This window comes from Polyodon spathula, unplaced genomic scaffold (genome assembly GCF_017654505.1).
Source record: "Polyodon spathula isolate WHYD16114869_AA unplaced genomic scaffold, ASM1765450v1 scaffolds_1277, whole genome shotgun sequence".
NCBI lineage: Eukaryota > Metazoa > Chordata > Actinopteri > Acipenseriformes > Polyodontidae > Polyodon > Polyodon spathula.
Genome location: NW_024472760.1, coordinates 128,672 through 150,000, shown reverse-complemented (window position 1 = coordinate 150,000; position 21,329 = coordinate 128,672). Strand labels below are relative to the sequence as shown.

At 49.5% G+C, this 21,329-nt stretch overlaps 2 protein-coding genes across 5 annotated transcripts in view; both read left to right on the top strand.

Annotated features, from left to right (window-relative positions):
* Positions 1-82: 82 nt before the first annotated feature.
* On the top strand, positions 83-14,308 carry tecta (tectorin alpha; the record flags this gene model as incomplete). The annotated part of the gene is made up of 19 exons (XM_041242385.1): positions 83-248; positions 548-960; positions 1,260-1,830; positions 2,423-3,018; positions 3,328-3,898; positions 4,051-4,670; positions 5,150-5,774; positions 6,243-6,442; positions 6,944-7,324; positions 7,779-8,065; positions 9,000-9,280; positions 9,715-9,825; positions 10,295-10,497; positions 11,207-11,370; positions 11,623-11,871; positions 12,244-12,406; positions 12,763-12,850; positions 12,952-13,071; positions 13,414-14,308. Coding segments are annotated over 19 exons (5,910 nt in total), but the record flags the coding sequence as incomplete, so codon positions are not given.
* A 468-nt stretch (positions 14,309-14,776) lies between these two features.
* The window catches only part of LOC121309450 (ubiquitin carboxyl-terminal hydrolase 2-like), a 40,167-nt gene continuing 33,614 nt past the window's right edge, over positions 14,777-21,329 (top strand). For 2 of the 4 annotated variants that reach the window (XM_041242380.1, XM_041242376.1), the window contains exon 1: positions 18,399-18,504. The gene's annotated coding sequence lies outside the window, so the exon portion shown is untranslated. Of the gene's footprint in view, positions 14,917-15,310; positions 15,419-18,398; positions 18,505-21,329 lie in introns of those variants that run through there. The other 2 variants (XM_041242377.1, XM_041242378.1) reach the window with 2 other exon arrangements.

Here is a 21,329-nt window from a genome sequence, read left to right as displayed (position 1 = left end):
GGGAGATGTGAAGACTCAGGGCGGGCCAAGTCTCTCCTGACCCCTCCATGACCCTCCACCCCCGTCCATCTTTCTTCTCCAGTCAGGTTTCAATGGCGGGGATGTCAATCACTTCTTCAACCTACCAGGCTCGCGCTCCAACGAGATTGTCAACATCGAGCTGACCACCAACGTGAACCAGCCGGGCCGCTGGCTGTTCAGGATCGACGGGGAGCAGATCGACCCCGCCAACGGCTGCAGTCTGAACGGTGAGCAGAGCTCTTCCACAGAACCGCACAGACACTGCATGATTCCTCCATGAACAGGGAGTACTGCACTTTATTACTGCGTATCAATCAATCAATCAATCAATCGAAACCTTTATTGTTCCAGATGAATCAATATTGAGAACAAATTCTCATTTACAAAGACGAGCTGGCCAGACGCTCACAACACCTCAAGTTAAGCACATGTGTTTTTCTGCAGGGTTATTTTAGATGATAGGTTTAAGACTCTGGACTGCCGTATTATCCCCATTTGCGTGGCGATGCCTCCTTGTTTTATGCAGGGCATTTCTACCGCCGTGGCGAGGTGTTCTGGCTCTCGGACCGTTGCTCTCAGAAGTGCCGCTGCATGGATCTGGAGAACGAGATCGTGTGCTGGGAGCAGGCGTGTGGTCAGCTGGAGACCTGCGAGCTGATTGACGGGGCGTACAGCTGCCAGCCCACCCGCACCAGCACCTGCGTGGTCTTTGGAGACCCCCACTACCACACCTTCGACGGCTTCCTCTACCACTTCCAGGGGACCTGCACCTACCTGCTGGCCCGGCCCTGCTTAGACACCCCTGGCCAGCCCTACTTCAGCGTGGAGGCCAAGAACGAGAACCGTGCGGGAACGTCTGTGTCCTGGCTGCACGATGTCCGAGTCGAGGTCTACAGCCACCACATCACCCTCCTCAAGGGCAGCCTGGGACAGGTGCAGGTGAGATGCCCCAAAAATTATTCTATACTGCATAGGGACAATCATTAACATTAGGGATAAGGCAAATACCTCTTTCAACACCCCGTTTACACACACACACACACACACACACACACACACACACACAGCTTGAATCCTGCAAACTATCTCTTAGCAGCTAATTCCCAAGCCACAAACAATCACTTACTGTGCAAGAAATACCGTGGTAAACTAGAAGGGCTGTGTCTCCTACCTGTCATGTAATTACAAAACAAGAGCTTGCACTTTTAAAAGCGGCTCTCCCTGTATCCTCCCCCCAGGTGGACGGGCTCCTGAACACCCTGCCCGTGCAGCTGCAGCTGGGGGCCCTGAGGATCTACCAGAGCGGGGTGGCAGTCGCCGTGGAGACCGACTTCGGACTGCTGGTGACCTACGACGGGCAGCACTACGCCTCCATCTCCCTGCCAGGCTCCTACTTCAACAACACCTGTGGGCTGTGCGGCAACTACAACGACGACCCTGGCGATGACCCCTCCCTGCCCGACGGAACGCTGGCGGAGAGCGTGGCGCAGCTGGGCGGGGGCTGGCAGGTGGAAGACACCGACTGGCGCTGCACGGACGGCTGCGCGGAGAACTGCAGCCTGTGTGACCCGGCCACCGAGGCCTTCTACATTCGCCCGGACTACTGCGGCCTCATCAACAAGACAGACGGGCCCTTCCGGGACTGCCGTGCCGTGGTGGACCCCACAGCCTTCGTCTACAGCTGCGTCTACGACATGTGCAGCAACCGCGACAACATCACCACGCTGTGCCAGGCCATCCAGGCCTACGCTCTCGCCTGCCAGGCCCTGGGGGTCACCATCCGCTCCTGGAGGTCACGCACCTTCTGCAGTGAGTCGACGCTCGGGCACCCCCTCCTTGTAATAGCAAGCCAGAAGTGTTTAAACGTGTCAGGGTCGTGTAATAACCTCTCAGGTGTGCATATTAACTTTAACAGACCCGTTCTGACTGGGGCGTCTCGTGTTTAATGGAAATGGGTTTGATTAGTCACATGCCATGGGGTTTGCTGCCCTCGTGTGGTGAGTGAAGGAAACTACACATCAGGCAAAATAAAGCTAATTTCAACTGCTGCAACATAACAGTAATACAAAACATAGATAAAACAGGAGGGATGAAAATGGATACGCTTCTTCAGAGCAGAGAGAGGTTCATGAAGCTGTTTATTTGTCATTAACACCGTTTCCACAGACAGACTTTTGTTTTTGCTAATTTGTGCAGCTTTACAGAAGCTGAGTTGCATGGTTACTGTTGACAGGCTTGTAGCAGTTGTTCATGTACAGAAATACACGAGAAGCGCGTTTGAGTGCTAGTGCTCACTTGAGGGTGCTTTATCAATGCAGTAAAACATTGTCACAGTGAACACTCAAGTGCTGTGTGTGAATCGAGTCACTGACAGGGTTGTGCTCCCCCCCTCCCTCTCTAGCTCTGCCCTGCCCGGAGTCCAGCCACTACCGGGTGTGTACCAGCAGCTGCCCCCGGTCCTGCTCGGACCTTACCTCCCACCTGTACTGCGCTCACCCCTGCACGGAGGGCTGCGAATGCGCCGAGGGCTACGTCCTGAGTGGGAATCGGTGCGTGCCACTGGAAGACTGTGGCTGCGAGCAGGGCGGCCTCTACTACCCCCGCAACGAGTCCTTCTGGAGCACTCGGGACTGCACGCGCCGCTGTGTGTGCGGGCAGGAGGGCGCCCTGTCCTGCTTCAACGACTCCTGCGCCGAGGGGGAGGTATGCTCTGCACAGTACGGGCCTCTGGGCTGCTATCTCAGGCGCGAGGGAGCGTGCGTGCTGGCTCAGACCCAGATTCTGTCCACCTTCGATGGGGCAGCCCTCTCCTTCCCCGATGAGAACTCTTACTACCTGCTGAAGCTGTGCGGCCCCGGAGCGCACAACCTGACCCCCGTGGAGGTCAAGATCGGCCGCAGGATGATGAACAAGGGCCCCTCCTGGCTCAAACCTGTCATTGTGAGGCTGGCTGGCCAGGAGGTGCAGCTGGGAGGGTCCGACTTTGAGAAGGTCAAGGTGAGAGACCCCGCTAATCCTGGTAGATTCTTGGCAAACATTTGAACATCCAGGCTGACTCACTATTAAACCTACTTACAACTAACAATCATTAGTCATCTATGTAGAATACTAGTTAATAATAATAATAATAATAATCTTCCTTTTTCTCTGCCATTATTATTTTCTAATGCCAAAATTACTTAAGACTGAATAGTTTTAATCGAAAAACAAAACACTGTAATTCTTGAAGAGCGCTTTCTTTAACAGAACTTCTTTATAGTTACCTTTAGAGTGTTTTTGAGGTTCTGTTTTCTTCTCTCTGTGCAGGTGAATGGAGATCTGGTCCCTCTGCCCTACGTGCACCCCGGAGATACTCTGCTGATCTATCGCGTTCCAGGCAACGTGACGGTGCTGGAGTCCACCGGGCTGCTGAAGGTGCGCTACTCGCTCCAGGGGCTGCTCAATATCACGCTGTCCACCGCCTTCTACAACTCCACCTGCGGGCTCTGTGGCTTCTTCAACGGCAACGCCACGGACGAGCTGCGGCTGCCCAGCGGCAAGCTGACAGACAGCGGGGAGCTGTTCACGGACAGCTGGCGTGCCTTCGCCGACGACCTCACCTGCAACGGGGACTGCGACGACCTGTACCGCATGTGCGTGGACCTGCGGCTCTACCAGAGCTCCTGGCTGTGCGGCAACATCAACGACCCAACCAACAGCTCCTTCCTGGGCTGCCACGCCACGGTCAACCCCTCGCCCTTCTTCCGGAACTGCCTGTACAACATGTGCGTGCGCAGCGGGAACCGCTCGGCCCTCTGTTCCTCCCTGCAGGCCTACGCCTCCTCCTGCCAGGACGCTCAGATCACACTGGAGCCCTGGAGGAGCGCAACCGGCTGCCGTATGTATTGACGCCGTTTACTTTGTAGGTTCAGTTTTGCACAGTTTGAAAGTTTCAGTCAATGCCGTCAGTCTAGCGCCCAATGCAATCCTTGCCTGAACCATGTGCCAGTGATGTGTCAATGCCCATCCTCTCTCCTGCTCTGCCCACAGCTCTCCCGTGTCCTGAAAACAGTCACTTCGAGGAGTGTACCAGCGCCTGCCCGGCCACCTGCACCAGCCTGGAGCCTGTGGATGAGTGCCCCCTGCCCTGTTCCGAGGGCTGCCAGTGTGACGAGGGCTTTGCCCTGAAGGAGGGTCAGTGCATCCCTAAGAGTGACTGTGGCTGCCAGTCCGGCGGGCATCAGCTGGCCACCAACGAGACCTTCTGGGTGGACTGGGAGTGCCTGGAGCAGTGCTACTGCAATGGCACCGACAACACCGTCTACTGTGAGAGCTCCCCCTGCAGGCCGGAGGAGTACTGCCTGGAGGACAGCGGGCTCTACTTCTGCCAGCCGCGCAGCGACGCGGTGTGCATCGCCGCGGGTTACGGCCACTTCCTGCCCTTCAGCAGCGAGCCCTTTGACCTCCAGAGCAGCTGCACGCTTCACCTGGCAACGACGCAGTGCAGGGGGGCTGTGAGCGGGGCAGAGGGGGAAAGCCTGCCCCAGTTTCGACTGTCAGTGAGGAGCGAGGATCGAGATACAGCTCAGGCCATCTGGGTCAAAGAGTTTATGTTGAGGGTGTACAGCTACGAGATATCAGTGTCCAGGAACTACAAGCACACAGTCACGGTGCGGCAAGCTGTCTGTCTGTCTCTCTCTCTCTCTCTCTCTCTCTCTCTCTCTCTCTGTCTGTCTGTCTGTCTGTCTGTCTGTGTGTTTGTGTGTCTCTGTCTGTGTCTGTCTGTCTGTCTGCCTGCTTCTCTCTGTTTGTCTGTGTTTGTGTGTCTATCTGTCTGTCTGCCTGCTTCTCTCTGTTTGTCTGTGTTTGTGTGTCTATCTGTCTGTCTGTCTCATAATGTTTGGCTTATCATGGTAAGCCAATGTCAGATTTTTACACACAATACTCTCTTTATTACACACACAAGCAAAAGCCACCAACAATCTCCAGAAACCTATAATAAATTCAGTGCCTATTTAATAATGACGATAATAAAAAAATTAAAAAATCCCCCATTTACACAGGGGATGAAGAATCAATTGCAAACACTACTAGTACTTTCTGAATGTGAGGGTGTAAGAACCTACGTGTTTCTCCCTCACCCCTGCAGGTGAACAAGGAGCGCCTGTACCTGCCTCTGAAGCTGGGGCCAGGGAAGGTGAACATCTTCACCTTCGGGCTGCACCTGGTGCTGGAGACAGACTTCGGCCTCAAGGTGGTCTTTGACTGGAAGACCTTCCTGTCCCTAAGCCTGCCGCGGAACCTCTACAACTCCACGTGCGGACTGTGTGGGGGTCTGCCCCCAGGACCCCCCGCCGTCACCCCCAACGAGTTGGGCATGGCCTGGACGGAGCGGGAGACATTCTGCAGGGTGGGGTGCGGGGGCACCTGCCCTCGCTGTGGGGGTGACGAGGGGGGTGCTGGGGAGAGCAACGATAATAATAATGGGGCTGGGGACAACAATGGTGCAGGGGATAATCTCAACAGGGGCAATAAGAACGAAGACCGGGGGGCCCGGACGCTGCGGCTCTGTGGTTTGATCCTGGACCGCGCAGGTGGCTTTGCCCGCTGTCACAGCAAGGTGGCGCCTGCCTATTTCTACCAGAGCTGCATGCAGGATGCCTGCGTGGACCATGGCGCCATGGCCACGGTGTGTAACTGGCTGCAGATCTACGCCAGCACCTGCCAGACACAAGGCATACCTGTCACTGGCTGGAGGAACGCCACACCCTGCGGTGAGCCTGTCTGTCTGTCTGTCTGTCTGTCTGTCTGTGTGCGTCTGCCTGCCTGCCTTCCTGTCTGTGTGTCTGTCTGTGTGTCTGCCTCTCTGTCTGTCTGTCTGTCTGTGTTACTGTATTCCTGTCCTGCAGTCTTTGTGGATATCTGTCTGCTGCTGAATAATGTTACGTTAACATATTGAATTACACACCGCTTTGTAGTTTTCCACACATGTGCTAAACGAAAAACAAAAATTAAAAAATGTGACATTTCAAAACCTAACATGAAATCCTTTGCTACTATTATGGCTTCCAGTAGACTTTCGCAATATCATTTTGCAGTTTCTTTGTTTAAATGATGCTAAATAAAAGTTTCATATAAGGGTAATCTTTCTGTAAGCCGGGAAAGAGTTCATGTACAACCTGCAGTTGCTGTCTCTTGTCTGTCTGTCTGTGTGACCCCCGTCCCCCCTCTGTGCCCCACAGCCCTGACCTGCCCTTCGAACAGTCACTATGAGAGCTGCATGTCGGTGTGCCAGCCTCAGTGTGCCCCGGCCCGTGGGAGCAGGGACTGTAATCACTACTGCATGGAGGGCTGCCAGTGTGACCAGGGCTTCGTCCTTAATGGCAACAGCTGCATCCTGTCTCAGAACTGCGGCTGCTACAGCGATGGCAAGTACTATCAGGTGAGAGCACAGGGAACACAAGCATGCTGCGGAAACCTCTGTGGAGAAGGGGCTGGAGTGCACGCTCTCCTTACTGCACATTTAAACAAAGAGTTTGTGAAGGCCCTGTTCAGCCAGCTTGAACTCTCCCAAGGATGGATTCAAGAAAGCTTGAAGTCTTTAACAAGGGTGTGGAACTGGCAGGGCCATGCCTATACGACTTATTTTAATCTATCAGGAAACAGATGTTAGGCAGCAGGCATTAAGAGGTTTGATGAGTTCCGCTGTCTCTTTTGACCCCTCTCCTCTCCCCCACCCCTCCACTCTCTGTCCCCTCTTGCTCCCCTCTCTCCCCCCTCTTCTCTGTCCTCTCACCTCTCTCCTCTCTCCTCTCACCTCTCTCCCCTCTCCCCTCTTTCCTCTCTCCTCTCTCCTCTCTCCTCTCTCCTCTCTCTCCTCTCTCCCCTCTCCCTCTCTCCTCTCCTCTCTCCTCTCTACTCTCTCCTATCTCTCCTCCCCCAGCCCAAGCAGCTGTTCTGGAACAGCGACTGCTCCAAGCGCTGCCAGTGCATCAGCCGCAACCTGATCCAGTGTGACCTGCGGCGCTGCAAGTCGGAGGAGGAGTGCGCCCTGAGAAACGGGGTGCGGGGCTGCTTCAGCAGACGCAGCCAGCACTGCATTGCCTCGGGAGGGGGTGTGTTCCGCACCTTCGACGGGGCCTTCCTGCGCCTCCCCGCCGCCTGCTCGTTCATCCTCTCCACCATCTGTCACAAGCTGCCCGAGCTCTCCTTCCAGCTCATCGCCAACTTCGACAAGTGGTCCTACCCCAACCTGACTGTCATCTCCCACGCCTACCTGTACATCAACGAGGAGAAGATCCTCATCTCCGGGAACACAGTCAAGGTGAGCACGGCCCTGCACGCTGGGGCTCGTCCACTCACACAGTTAACTCATTAAGAGCTTGAGGACTAGTGCCTTCCCCTGCTCTATTCTGTTATAAAGCCAGGAGCCTCCACAGAGTCTAAACAGCCCTCAGCAGCCTTCAACGACCCCTCTGACAAGCAGTGGCAAGATTAGATGTATATTCTCAGTTTTCACAGCACTGTTTAACTTCTAAGAGAATGTTTTGGATGAACAATACTACTGTTACTGAGAGTAATAATGATTATAATAATAATAATAATAACACTTTCCATTAAATTTCCCAGCTACACTGCAATTCAATTGTAACAGCATGCTAATACTGCCCATGGCGGTGTGCCTCTTATTGAATCGCACTGTATTTACACATGCAGTTGTGCAGATATCTAGTGTAAAGTGATAAGAAGGGAGATGCTGACGCTGCTGGCTTCGGCAGGTGAACGGGACCCCAGTGTCGGTCCCCTTCGTGACGGGGCTCCAGACCAGGGTCTCCAGCTCCGAGGGCTTCCTGGTCATCGACACCGTCCAGGACATCCAGATCCGTTACAACCGCTTCAACGTGCTACGCATCACCATGGGGGAGCGGCTGCAGAACAAGGTGTGCGGGCTCTGCGGGAACTACAACGGGGACCCGACCGACGACTACATCACCTCCCGGGGCAAGCCGGCCATCAGCAGCCTGGAGCTCGCGCAGAGCTGGAAGACCAACGGCATGCAGAACAGGTACTGTGCACTCACCTGTGCAGGGGTCTGAACACTCACCTGTGCAGGGGTCTGAACACTCACCTGTGCAGGGGTCTGAACACTCACCTGTGCAGGGGTCTGAACACTCACCTGTGTGGAGGTCTGAACACTCACCCGTGCAGGGGTCTGAACACTCACCTGTGTGGAGGTATATTCTCTCTCCTGTGTGGAGGTCTGTCCTCTCACCTGTGTAGAGGTATATTCTCTCTCCTGTGTGGAGGTCTGTCCTCTCACCTGTGTAGAGGTATATTCTCTCTCCTGTGTAGAGGTCTGTCCTCTCCTGTGTAGAGGTCCTGTGTAGAGGTATATTCTCTCTCCTGTGTGGAGGTCTGTCCTCTCACCTGTGTAGAGGTATATTCTCTCTCCTGTGTGGAGGTCTGTCCTCTCACCTGTGTAGAGGTATATTCTCTCTCCTGTGTGGAGGTCTGTCCTCTCACCTGTGTAGAGGTATATTCTCTCTCCTGTGTGGAGGTCTGTCCTCTCACCTGTGTAGAGGTATATTCTCTCTCCTGTGTAGAGGTCTGTCCTCTCACCTGTGTAGAGGTATATTCTCTCTCCTGTGTAGAGGTCTGTCCTCTCACCTGTGCATTCCAGTGCATTAGCAGTTTACAGCATTGTTTGTTAATCTTTTATGAAAATACAGATACAGTATTTAAACGCAAACTGATGAAAAGTCAGATAAATAGATCGATTGACGGCACAGAGCGGCAGAGAAAGACACAGACTGGGTACCGAGAGAAACAGTTAAATGAATGAAAGGGTTAAACAGATACACATGTAGACTTGCAGATATAGATGCAGTGGATGGAACCGTTCTCTTGAACTCTGATGCTAACCTGCTGTGTGTGTGTGTGTGTGTGTGTGTGTGTGTGTGTGTGTGTGTGTGTTCTGGGCGTGCTTTGCTGCCCCCTAGCTGTGACGAGATGCAGTACGTTGCCCTGGCTCAGACGTGTGATAACACTCAGATCGGGAGGCTGCAGGGGGACGAGCACTGCCTGAAGCTGACTCACATGAAGGGCTTCTTCCAGCCCTGCCACGGCCTGCTGGACCCCGTGCCCTTCTACGAGTCCTGCTACCTGGACGGCTGCTACAACGAGCTCAAGGTGCAGGTGTGCGGCTCGCTGGCTGCCTACACAGAGGCCTGCCGCTCCTTCGGGACGCTCAGCACCAAGTGGATCATCCAGGAGAACTGCTGTAAGAGGAGAGGGCCGGCCGCCTAGATACACCAGTATACATGTATATCATCTGTGCTTTGATTCCCTTGTTAACTAGTAAATCTCCTGATAAATAACCGTTACAGCCTTCCCAGTATCTACTGAGCAAGCATTCATTTCGTAATTTCCCACAAGCTATTCCGTGAAATATTTGGAGCACACTTTATATATTCTTTAATATATATTTATAATATGCCAAAGTATCTCGTGCATGAATGCTTTAGATCAAAAACTGCCAATATTAAAAAAAAATACTGCAGTACTGTCCAGACACGCTGCAGTATACTGACCAGATTGTAGTGTTTGTGGAGAGTATTACAGCGTTCGTTTACATGCGTGAAGCCTAGTGCAGCAGGAGGCGGTCTGCTGATGAAAGACTTAATCAGGTGTGTGTGTGGGCTTGTGTCTCTTTAGCAGAATGGATCTATGACCCCTGCATTGGGGAGGTGTGCAGCAACAACACCTGCGAACAGGACAATGGAGGGGACCTGTGCGGCTGCCCGGAGCTGCAGGACAGTGGGAACGGTGAGGTGAAATCCAGGGCTGTGGGAACCGGCTGGAGGGCTGTTTGCAGGACAGCTGCAGAATACAGAGGCAGCTGGGTTAAAAAGGAAGAAATAAGCATGCTTCGCCATGCTTCTGCCGTGCTTTATTACCCTGTAGCTGCTCTTTTGTACTGTTTCGTTTTTATGAGCGATGTGCCTTTTGTCGCTGCTTTTTTAAAAATCACAATTTTATCGTTGTTAAGGTATTTTATCATCTTTTAATTGTTTCTCAGAATTGTTTTGTATACTGTTGTTGTTGCAGTTTTTATCTGTAAAGCGCTTTGATGTGCTGTACTGTGTCAGAAATGAAGACTGACTGATTGACGTTACTGCTGTACGCGTTTGCATAGCGGGTGAGGCATGTGTGAGGTCGCCGGTGCGCCCTGTTCCGTGTGTGGGGGTGATGTCATGGTGTCTGAGCTCACTGGGGTGCTGGCTCTGTGTTGCAGGCGATGATGGTCTCATCCAGGCGGAGGTGACCTGTAAGCATTCTCAGATGGAGGTGTTCATCTCCAAGTGCAAGTTGTTCCAGCTGGGCTTCGAGAGGGAGGACGTGCGCATCAACGACCACCAGTGCAGCGGCATTGAGGGAGAAGACTTCATCTCCTTCCAGATCAACAACACCAAGGGCCACTGCGGCTCCATCGTGCAGGTCAGAGCCACAGCTGTCAGCCGAGCAGAGCCCCCCAACTCCTGAGTTCATTAACTGATCCTGGAGTTACCGTGTGACTCAGTGTGCACCAGGACAGCTGGGAACAGTTTGGGCTTCAAATCACACCGCAATGCATTCTGGTACCTTTTATCTGTCTCTGGTACCTTTCACAATAGGACTACACTTCCCAGAATGCACTAGAGTGTGAATTGAAAACTCTGAACTGTCCCAAACTGTCCTAGTCTACATGGAGATCATATGGTAACCCGAGTTAATCATTAGTAAAAATAATTCCAGAACGACCTGTTTTGGTTCACTGTGTCTCCCAGCATTCAGTGTATTTGTTTTTTGTTTTTTTCCACATACTTTTCAGGTGCTGTCATTTTTTGCTCACTGCAGAAATGCCTTCCAGGTAGAGTATGAACAATCGGGGGTAGAGAAATAGCAGTGCCTCGATGATTGGCTGAAAGGCTTGCCTCGGTTTGCAAATCAAGGGAATCTCTTTGATATTTTCTTTCCCAGCATTAAACAACCAGCCTCACAGTTTAGACTAACGTGGGTGTTGCGATGAAAATGCAGACAATGCCTTGGTCCCTCAAGCTGATAGACCAGGGTCCGACCCCCAGGCCCTGCCTTCTCTACTGCGCTGATGACGCAGGCGTGCCTTCCCCGCTCTCTGCCTCACAGTGTGCTTCGCTTTCCTCCCCAGTCCAACGGCACTCACATCATGTACAAGAACACGGTGTGGATTGAGAGCATCAACAACACGGGCAGCATCATCACGAGGGACAAAACCATCAACGTGGAGTTCTCCTGCGCCTATGAGCTGGACATCAAGATCTCCCTGGAGACCGTGGTCAAGCCCATGCTGAGGTATCACCACGGCCAGCACCTCATCCAGGCCACCTGGGCACTGGACATGACATGCAGCTCTGCAACTAGACTGTATAGCCTGTTCCATGAACACGGAGTGGGTAGGGCGCCTCTTATCATTAAAAGAGATGTCATCTTGGGCAGAGGTGTCTGTACAAGTTGAGATGATAGCGGTTTTTACCAGTATTAAGGGGTCAGTTAATACCTCGAAGAGCTTAAGGCCTGACCCCTCCTGTCTTGTCTGTCCCGCAGCGTGATCAACTTGACCCTCCCCACTCAAGAAGGCAGCTTCATCACCAAGATGGCGCTGTACAAGAACTCCTTGTATCGGCTGCCCTACCGCGAGGGGGAGGTGGTGCTGACCACGCGGGACATCCTGTATGTGGGGGTCTTCGTGGAGGGGGCCGACCAGCGCCAGCTCATCCTCATCGTGAATATGTGCTGGGCCACGCCGTCCCGGGACAGCAGCGACCGGCTGAGATACATCATCATAGAGAGGGGGTGAGTCGAACAGGGGGGAAACAGCACACACACTCTCTCTCTCTCACACTCACACACTTTCACACACACACACACACACACACACACTCACACTCTCTCTCACCAGGGGTAGAGAGAAGATTCCCACTGCATAGCAGTCTGATCCATTCCTGGTTTTACTATGAGTTTAATAAGATACAACCTACACACACTGTGGCTAATCAAGCTTGTGTTAACATCTGGAATGGGTGAAACTGCTGTTCAAAAGGAGTCTTATTTCTATCCTGACTGTCCCAGGACCGCAGCGAGGTACATCAATATAGAGAGAGTGCGAGTATAACCTGGGTGAATACACCACACCCTCACTCTCACACTCCCCGCCTCTCTCTCCAGCTGCCCCAACATCAAGGACAACACGATCGGCATGGCAGAGAACGGCATGTCTCTCACCTGCCGCTTCCACCTGACCGTCTTCAAGTTCATCGGGGACTACAACGAGGTGCACCTGCACTGCGACGTCTCCCTCTGCGACTCGGAGCGCTACGGCTGCAAAGTGGTGAGGGCAACAGCAACGGAACGCAGCTCAAACTGTCCCCGAGTGGCCCTGGGTAAAAGCATGGCTGCGCGGTGTGCAGGGCGAGTCATACAGTCAGGGGGGGCGCAGGTTTCCTAGCTGTGCAAAGTCACTGGTCTTTGCTTGGGGATTATGCAGGGAGTGTTGCATTGGTCTATGGGTCTCCAGTGGGTTAGGGAGACCAGGTGCCCAGGGCTGGCCTTTGTCCTCCACATTACAAAACAAAACAATTAGTTCTTAGTAGAATCAGTAGTTAAATGAATCATGCATAGTCATAGTATGATGCTGCTGTTTGGCTGTGGGTGGGTTCTTACAATAACACTGTTGAATGTCTCTAGAACTGCCCTCACAGCAGCAGGATGTACTCCGATTATGAGAACCAGCACAGGGAGCAGATCCTGTCCGTGGGGCCCATCAGAAGGAAAGGTAGAACCCATTCAGTCATTTATTCTCATTGCAATCGTCCTTTCTTTCTTTCTTTCCTTCGTTCTGTAGTGACCTTGTTCTTGGCTTCTCCTTTTGCTCAGAGTCGGACTGGTGTGAGGATAACAACGGGGGTTGTGATCAGATTTGCACGAGTACTTTCACGGGCTCTGTCTGCAGCTGCATCACCGGGACACTGCAAAGGGATGGCAAGAGCTGTCGAGGTGCGTTCAGAAAAATAACAGAAGTGATGGAACGTGCACTTTCAGTGTGATACTGAACTGCATGCAGCCTGGTGTAACAGGCAGTGTTGTGTGAAGCTCTAAAACCAGAGCTCTTTTGCATAGCAGTTAAGGTGCTTGCTGGTTGTGTTGCCGCTTCACTGCCTTTGTCTACACAGGCATCAAGAGGACTGTACGCATCCTGTGGAGAGAACAGCCTGAGTCACAAGCTGGGGCAGGTTAATTAAGGGATGCAAAGGTGTTCCTGCTTTAATCCGGCATAAACGCCTGACTGATCTGTCCTGATGGTCCTGTTAACTGCCTTCATTTCTGTGTCCCTCGCAGCCTCCAGCTCATCCAGCGATCCCCACTCCCTCCCCTTCGTGCTGGTGCTCTGTCAGCTAGCAGGGTGGCTGCTGGTCCACACGCAGACCGCCGAGGTATAACAGCACCACAGGAGCCCCGAGAGAGGGAGGAGCGTGAGGCACCTCCACACTCCAGGGACTGTAATCAAGCACAAAACTGTCACTACACGCTGCAGACGCACCGGACCGACCCACTAACTTTGAAGTTACAGGACTGAACCTCTCACAGGGGAAACTATCGATGACCCCCCGAACCCCCCCCTCCCCACCAGACAGCCATCCATCCATCCCCCGTCTCTTTACCATCAACGCCCAGAGCAGTGAAGCAAGGGTCTCTTTTGTTAGGGCATCATCAGAACCACAATGTAATGATCACATATATCTCAATAAGGAATCGAAGAATCAGAGTGAGCCAGTCAATGTTTAAAGAGTGAGTAGATTCCATATGCTGTTTGTTTTTTTGTTAACCTGATACTGCAGTAGCTCTGAGTGGCATAGAATGATCTTCATGCAGTGTTTTTGAAACTGTTCCCTAGGATGCTAACGTACATATTGTCTTAGATTGCAGACTAACTCTTATAGCACAGTAGGGCAGTGAAGCTCACAGCAACAGGCAGTTGCTTTATTTGTTATACAGCATGAAAATGAGCTCACCATAGCCAGTTAATTCACCTCTGAATCCAGCACAGAGGTCTTGTATACAGTATGTCAGTTCCTGATTTGTGAATTATTTGCAGTGACGATACCCTCCTGCTGTCTGGGGGTCTGGGGGTGGGTAACTGGACTGGACTGCAGTGGTTTTGTGACGGGGTCCCGGGACACTGCTACTGTATCTGTCATGTGATGATCTTATTATTTGTTAATTTAATAAAGCTAGCGTGATCACTGTGCTGGCTGTCGCCTCATCTCATTTTGAACCTGTCTGTTATGACTCCTGGGTTACGAAAAAGACAAAACTACCACAGGAGAACTCAAACAATGTGGACTGTCAATAAGGTCTGCTTTCAGCCTATGTTGCACAGAAGGATAATCTTGAAGGCTGCAGTAAACATCCCTTTTAATCGCTAGGCGGCCTCGGTGTTTTAAAAGAGCAGTCCCACGTGACGGAGGTGGGCGGGGGAACCAGAGATCTGGATTTTGTTTACAACCGTCACCTAGGCTACCGCGTGGGGGGGGCGGGTCTTGGGTTTAACGTCAGTGGGAGGCAGATTGACCAATAAGAAGCACCGAATGAAGGATAGACGTCACTGTATATAAAAAAAAAAAAAGTGATCCGTTGTTTTGTAACAAACAGCAGCGCCAGAGAGCCGAGGGAGGAAGCGGGTTTATTAAGTAGATCAGTGTGCAGCGGGATTGCGTGGCCGCTGGTAAGACTGGCGTAATATTGGGATGAAGATCGTCTGCTTTTCATTGGAGGTGCTGCAGGCAGCAGGGACAATGACATCGGCGTCCCGTTTGGAAATTACAAATGCGCTCTTAACGGGTAAGGCAGACACTGCAGATGCATTTGCAGATTTACTTTGAAGGGTTTTTTTTTTTTTTTTTTTTTTTTATTTACTTTGCAGATCAGAATAACGATGCGTGTAAGGAGACGCTTAACGCGTTAGTATATAAGAAATAGCGCTAAGCCATCCTGGTGATGTACGGAACAGTATGATTCAAAATGCTGTTTATACCGTTCTGTGCGAGGTGTTGTGTGCGTAATTTCAAATGTGCGTAAACATGAATTGCAAACGAGTCTGGTGCTTTATGCGAGGTGTTTCATGAGTGTGCATTTAAACTATTGACTGCCGGACTGCGCTGTAAAACTGTGCAGAAACGCTGCCTGTGTAGACATGTATTTTATACTGCTGGTAAATGAATCCTGTTTTCTCCAGTTATCTTGTTTAGAAGGAGCGCAAAATCGATGAGACCTCTGTGTGTTAAACGTGCTCACACCGCTGTCTGTGATTCCATAATTGCTCACACCTACAGAAGCCTTGCTGGTAATTATGTTTTCTTCTTTTTAAAGTTAACAAAATGGGCTGTGAATTCCACGTGTACCAATCAAGCCGTATACCCGTTTAAATTCACAAAGTAATAAGCCGTGCTTTTAGGAATTGCGTTTTGATTTTATTTCGCCGTGCTTTACCGCGCTTCTGTGTACACCATTGCTTCCCAGCTGTACTTTGAAACTTTTCCTATGCGCTTACATTTGTGCATTGCTGTAAACTTGATTAGATTCACAAAACTCTTTATCACAAACCGGCATTAGGGCGTTTTTTTTTTTCCAGAAAAGGAAAAAACGCAACCAATAAGTATATCAAACGAATTATAAACACGTTTCATCGGTGTCATTTTTTTTTTTTTTTTTTAAAGAATTGTATTTGTTTTGTTTTTTTTTTCCTTCCAGAAAATAAATAAATAAATAAATAAAACCCTAATGACAATTTCTAGTAAATACCACTGGGAATTTTGCTATTCTATTTGAATGCATCTCTATTAGAGAATTGGAGAAACACTAAACTAACGGACATTCAGGAACCACATCTTGCTAAATCCTGTTTCTTTCTTCCTCCACTGGCATTAGGAATCCGTTATTTGTTTGCCACAGGCTCCCCTAGTTTACACTCTTCTGTGCGCTCAGGCCTGGTTTACATTCCTGTTAGTTTACTTTGTGTTGAGTTAGTTGGAGGGATGCACGCCTCCTCCCTGCTTGTGAAGCCACGCTGTGTTACAGCAGGGTTTATTCTGAAGGCAACACTGTTCCATTGAATTTTCACTCAGCTGGCCTGTCTGAAGGTCATTGATCCCAGAACCTGCCAAACCATACCTCATGCGTGCAGCTTGTTTAAAATCTCCTGTGCCTGGGTGAACAGCAGAACCTGTATCCCATTACCTCTCCCGCCGCCCCCTGTAACAAGGAGAGGAATACCATGTCCAGCTGGGTCAGTACTGTGGTGCTGGGCTTGTAATTCATTTTGCTGATTGCATGACTACAATAACATTGCCTTGTAGCAGATATTGAAATACAGTTTATGCATCTATATTATATATGAACTAAACTTGTGGGGGGAGAGAACTTGACAGCAGGTGCTAAATATGATGCTGCTTTTTAATTCTCTGTTTATATATATATATATATATATATATATATATATATATATATATATATATATATATATATAATGTAGAATCTTGTATGTTGGTTTCAGTCATAAAGGGCAAGACAGCTGGCCTGCCGGTTTTTCAGGGAATATTCTCAGATGAGTACTGGAGAACTGAAACCACACAGCGCCTGGAATGGAGAAATTGAAATTGAAGTGAATCGTTTAAGCACTTGTTATGGCTGCAAGCAGACATCTTGCAGAACTTCCCAGGCGAGGGCTCTGCTTATTAAGAGAAGGGGGTTTGGGTTTCAGTAGCTCAGATCTCCTGTCACATTCTGTTCTAATTGTGGATGTGTTCGATAGGAAGGACCCTTTTAAATTCCTGCACTGGTATATGGTCTAGAGGGAAGTGCGTAGAGCAAAGCTAGGCGGCTGTCCTGGAATAAACGATTGAGACACGAGCGCGTAGATCCAATCAAAAAAATACAGGGCGCATAAACCTTATCTCACACACCCAGCTTTCTCACACGCACGCTCAGTACAGAAAGGCATGATAGAGACACAAGTGTTCGACCTTGCTGGGTAGCACACCTGCTGAGATTGTACTGTCTTTCTGAATCCGCGCTGAGTAGGGGAAATGGTGTGTGATCAGGGTGTGTTTGATCACAGCTCTTGCCAGATAAACACCGGCAATTTTACATCTGAATCAAATACATTTTGGATTCGGAGGGATTCTGTTTCAGTTCCCAAACGTTTAAACTTTAAGATTAGACCCATTTCAACACTCAATAATAAGATTAAACACTCCCAATAGATATTAAAAGAAGTAATGACACTATGAATGCCTATAAGATTACATGTGTAAAGCACTAATGCAAACACGAATAGACTATGAATACATACTAAATATAACCTTCAAGTAATTTCCTTCCACTGTATCAATACTACTGTATAAGCACTTGGGCCCACATCTGCATTTGAAATGCTTATGCCTGATAAACTTGAGACACTAAGCAGTTCAGGTTAGGGTACCGCGTATTCTAGCTCACAGGTACATGACGAGGTACAGTGATGAGGCTGAAGAACGTGTGAGCAGCTGTGAATGTAGCATAGGCTAGTTAGATCTGCTGCTGTTCACATTGATTGAATCTGAAAATGGAATTGGCAAGACCGAGGTGAACACTGAATAGCTTATTATAGCCTCCCGTTACCCATGCACTTACTGCAGGCGCCCAGCCCAGCCTTTTGAATCAGCGCCTCTTGGGGAAAAAAAGCAGAGCCTCATTTCTGCCTTCCCCTGATCACAATCTCAGCAGCTCTGTCAAGCAGGACAGCATCATATCTCACAGGGGACAGCCCCACACAGTAATCGCTGCCCCCTGCCTGGAGGAACGGAGCAGGTTCGGGGTGCAGATTATTTCATGGTGAGAGACATCTTGAATGAGCTGCCATGCTTATCACCTGTAGTATAGGGGTGTACTGTGTGATCAGTAACGTACACAGCTCTTGCTGTGCTGGACCGCAGGTAGAGGAGGAGCAGTGAAAAATGCTTTAACAGTGCTTGAAAATGTCTTTTATAACCTCCTACTGCTGTAGCAATACTTTTTGGCTCGCGGATGTAAATGGTGTTCTTTTAAGGTCTGGAAGAAGCATGTGTCCCTCCCACTGAGGGATGACACAACATTACTTTCTGATAAAGCGTAGCACACCAGGCTCTGACCTATGGAAGAATGTGGTAAACACGCACCAAGACATTGTGTTTCATTGCACAAGTGAGCGTGGGACGCTGCAGCTTTAAGAGGGCTGAGTGCAGGAATGTGAGCGAGTGCTGAGTGACCCGGTGAGGTCAGAGAGAGCCGCTATATTTATCTGCTCCGTAACCTGATCACAGAGTTTCAGGATTACACCAACCCAAGAGCAACACTCAAACTGCATTCAGACAAGGCTACTTCTTCACTGGGGACCCAGGGCGCAGGGACGAGGTTAGTTCATTGCGATTAGGGTTGTTTTCACTTTGTTGTTATCGACGCTAACCTGTGTGTGTGTGGCACAGCTGTATCAAGCAAGGAAGCGTAGTTTGGTCATATTGTTAAAGCACCACATTCATGAGCTACAACGTTGTGGCTTCCGCCAACTTCAGAGTACTGCGCTCGGCTGCTGATGTTACTTGTGCCTTTGATTGAAGGATGCATGTTGCTGGGATTGATGACACACACAGTGCTGAAGTGCGGCTTGAAAAAAACAAAGAAGAAAGTGGGAGACCGCCTAGTGTAGGTAGTAAGGAATAAACATTTTGATCACCAGTGTTTGTCATAGCAGAGGTAAAAACTGGCTGCTGTCTGTGCTGATCAAGGCTAACTTCTGCTCAAAGTACAGCACTGGGCGCTGTTTTGTTATTTGTGTAACTTACTGAAGTTTCATACTCTTCAAGTGTGGAGAGGTGGCAGAGACGTTTTCTAATTTAGTCCCCTACTGAAAAAGTTAATAGCACTGAGATGCCATTATAATACCAGAAGAGTGACAGACCTAGGGTAGCAGAGTGTGCAAAATCATCTGAGCGCAGACTTCTGACTTTCAAGAAAATAACAAAGACTGAACAGCAGTTCAGTCTCAATCTTTCTATTTCACTTTGAATCTGGTAAGCTGTTCAGAAAGTAGCTAAGGGGTTTCCTGCAGCTGCGGGCGCTCGTGAGAGTGTTACTGACGGCCTGCAGAATATCTAGAAGAAAATCTTTGGGTCCCGACCAAATCCTTCAAGCGCACATTGTGTTCATGTGAGCAACTGCTCTGCAGACCATCCCATTACCAGCAATGGAAAATAACAGGTTTGGAACAATTATTACACAGTGGACCTGATGTGCTCCACTGTCTGCTGCTGGAACCATGGCACTGCAATGAATTATCGGTGATCTCACACCAGCGTCACTTTGACAGTCTTACCGCTGTGGTGGAATTGTGCTACTGGCAGCCCTGCTCCAGTGTAGGCTTTGCAACAGAAACGATCTTAATTGACCCTTTATTGTGTTTTGTTTAGTTTTCAGGATTTGGTGAAGCACAAAAATAAAACAAATAATAAAAACAGTGTGGGAACTTTGCAAGTAATGAGCAGGTTCGATTGAGTTGCTACAGTAGAAGACCCGGTAATGCTGTAATTGTAGCATAAAATGAGATAATTACAGTGGCTGTGTTAATTTAGTTTGTAAACGGCAGTATTCAGGTTTTCCCAATTGTTCCTCAGCCTGTCGTGTTGTAGTTTATTGTATACCCTTGTGGTCTTCGAGTGCAGTAATTGTAGACATGAAAGAGCAGCTGGTTATCATGCAACTTGGCTTCACACACAGCACTGTAAACATCATGCTTCCCAACCATTATCTAGCTAAATGCTACACTACTGGACTGTTATTAAACTGGGTTAACGTTTTCGAGAAGGCTGGGGTGCTGTGTTGAGGCACGAAGGTGCATTCTCAAAGAGTAAAGGATTGGGATTTGATTTTAAAAAGGAATTGGAAATGGGAATTGAGCCCAGCCCTGCTTGTGCCCCAAAGTGCCATTCCCTGATAACCCGGAGGCCCGGGCATGCTGTCCTGTCTGCCCGACTTTCACCAGCCTATAAAATGGGAAGCATTTGGGACGCTGCCTGTGTACAGGACTGCCGGAGCGGCGCCAGGCAAGATTTAGTGACGTTTGCAGCAGGAAACCGTCAGGTGTTTTTTGGTAATAACAGTGGCCCTCAATTATTTTGTAGCTACTAATGTAGCCCACCATAATTCTTTAGCAAGGGCTACTGCCCTGGTATCTATGCCCTTTGCATCCTAGCGCCGCTGTGCAGTAGCCCCTCATGAGTCATGTAATTGATTCAAATGAAATATGAATGCATTAGTGGAAAGTGGGCACTGAATCATGAAATACGCTTTCACTAGTGTAGTGTGGGCAGGGAGCAGATTAACAGTGCGATCAATGCAGTTATGATACTGTGCAGAGTAACACCTCTGGGTGAAATATGAAAATATGAGATTCATAAGTGAGCAAATGCCTGCAGCTGCTATTGAGTGATGAAGATATTCAGTTTTTGTGACTGGTGATTCAGAAAGTCTTACTGTCTGTTTTAAACATCTAAATAAAGGAGGATCTTCACACTGAATTAAAATTCCTAAACTTACAGTTTTTTATTTTTGATCTCCCACACTGTATTTAAGGGAAAGCTGTGAATCACCCTTGAGTGGACACAAGCTGGGTTAATATAGAGTTAAATGGCATTGCTATTTAGAGCTGCCATAGTTTAGAGCACCACTCTAGAGCCGTACTGATCCTACGAAACAATACCTTACAGAAAATGGCAGTGTTCAAAGTAAATACAGGAATGAGACAGAGACCACTCTGGGTATCCAGAAGGAACAGATCTGAGGTCTGGAATCTACTGAAGGGAAGACTGCCACAAACTTGAGTCAGCTGTTTTAATATACACTGGCTGACTCACAAACATGAATGATCACGCCAAGAAATGAACGACCTAGCTGTAAACTTGTAAATAAAGTACTGTTCAAACATAGCAGCAGTGCGCTGCCCGGCACCCATAAACAACTCTTACACATTACTCATTTCTGCAAAGAAAAGCTGATTACGCAGCTGCAATCTGCACAAATTACTCTCCCCTGAAATTGGCCCAAATTGACTTTAATTTGCTGAATAATTGTGTGCTTCCCATTACAGTGTTATTACAGCTCCCATCGCTTGGCTGGGGATGAGGACCTTCCTCTGTTGTCATTAGAAGACAAGAACAATGTCCGCAGTTGGAAGGAGTGATTAT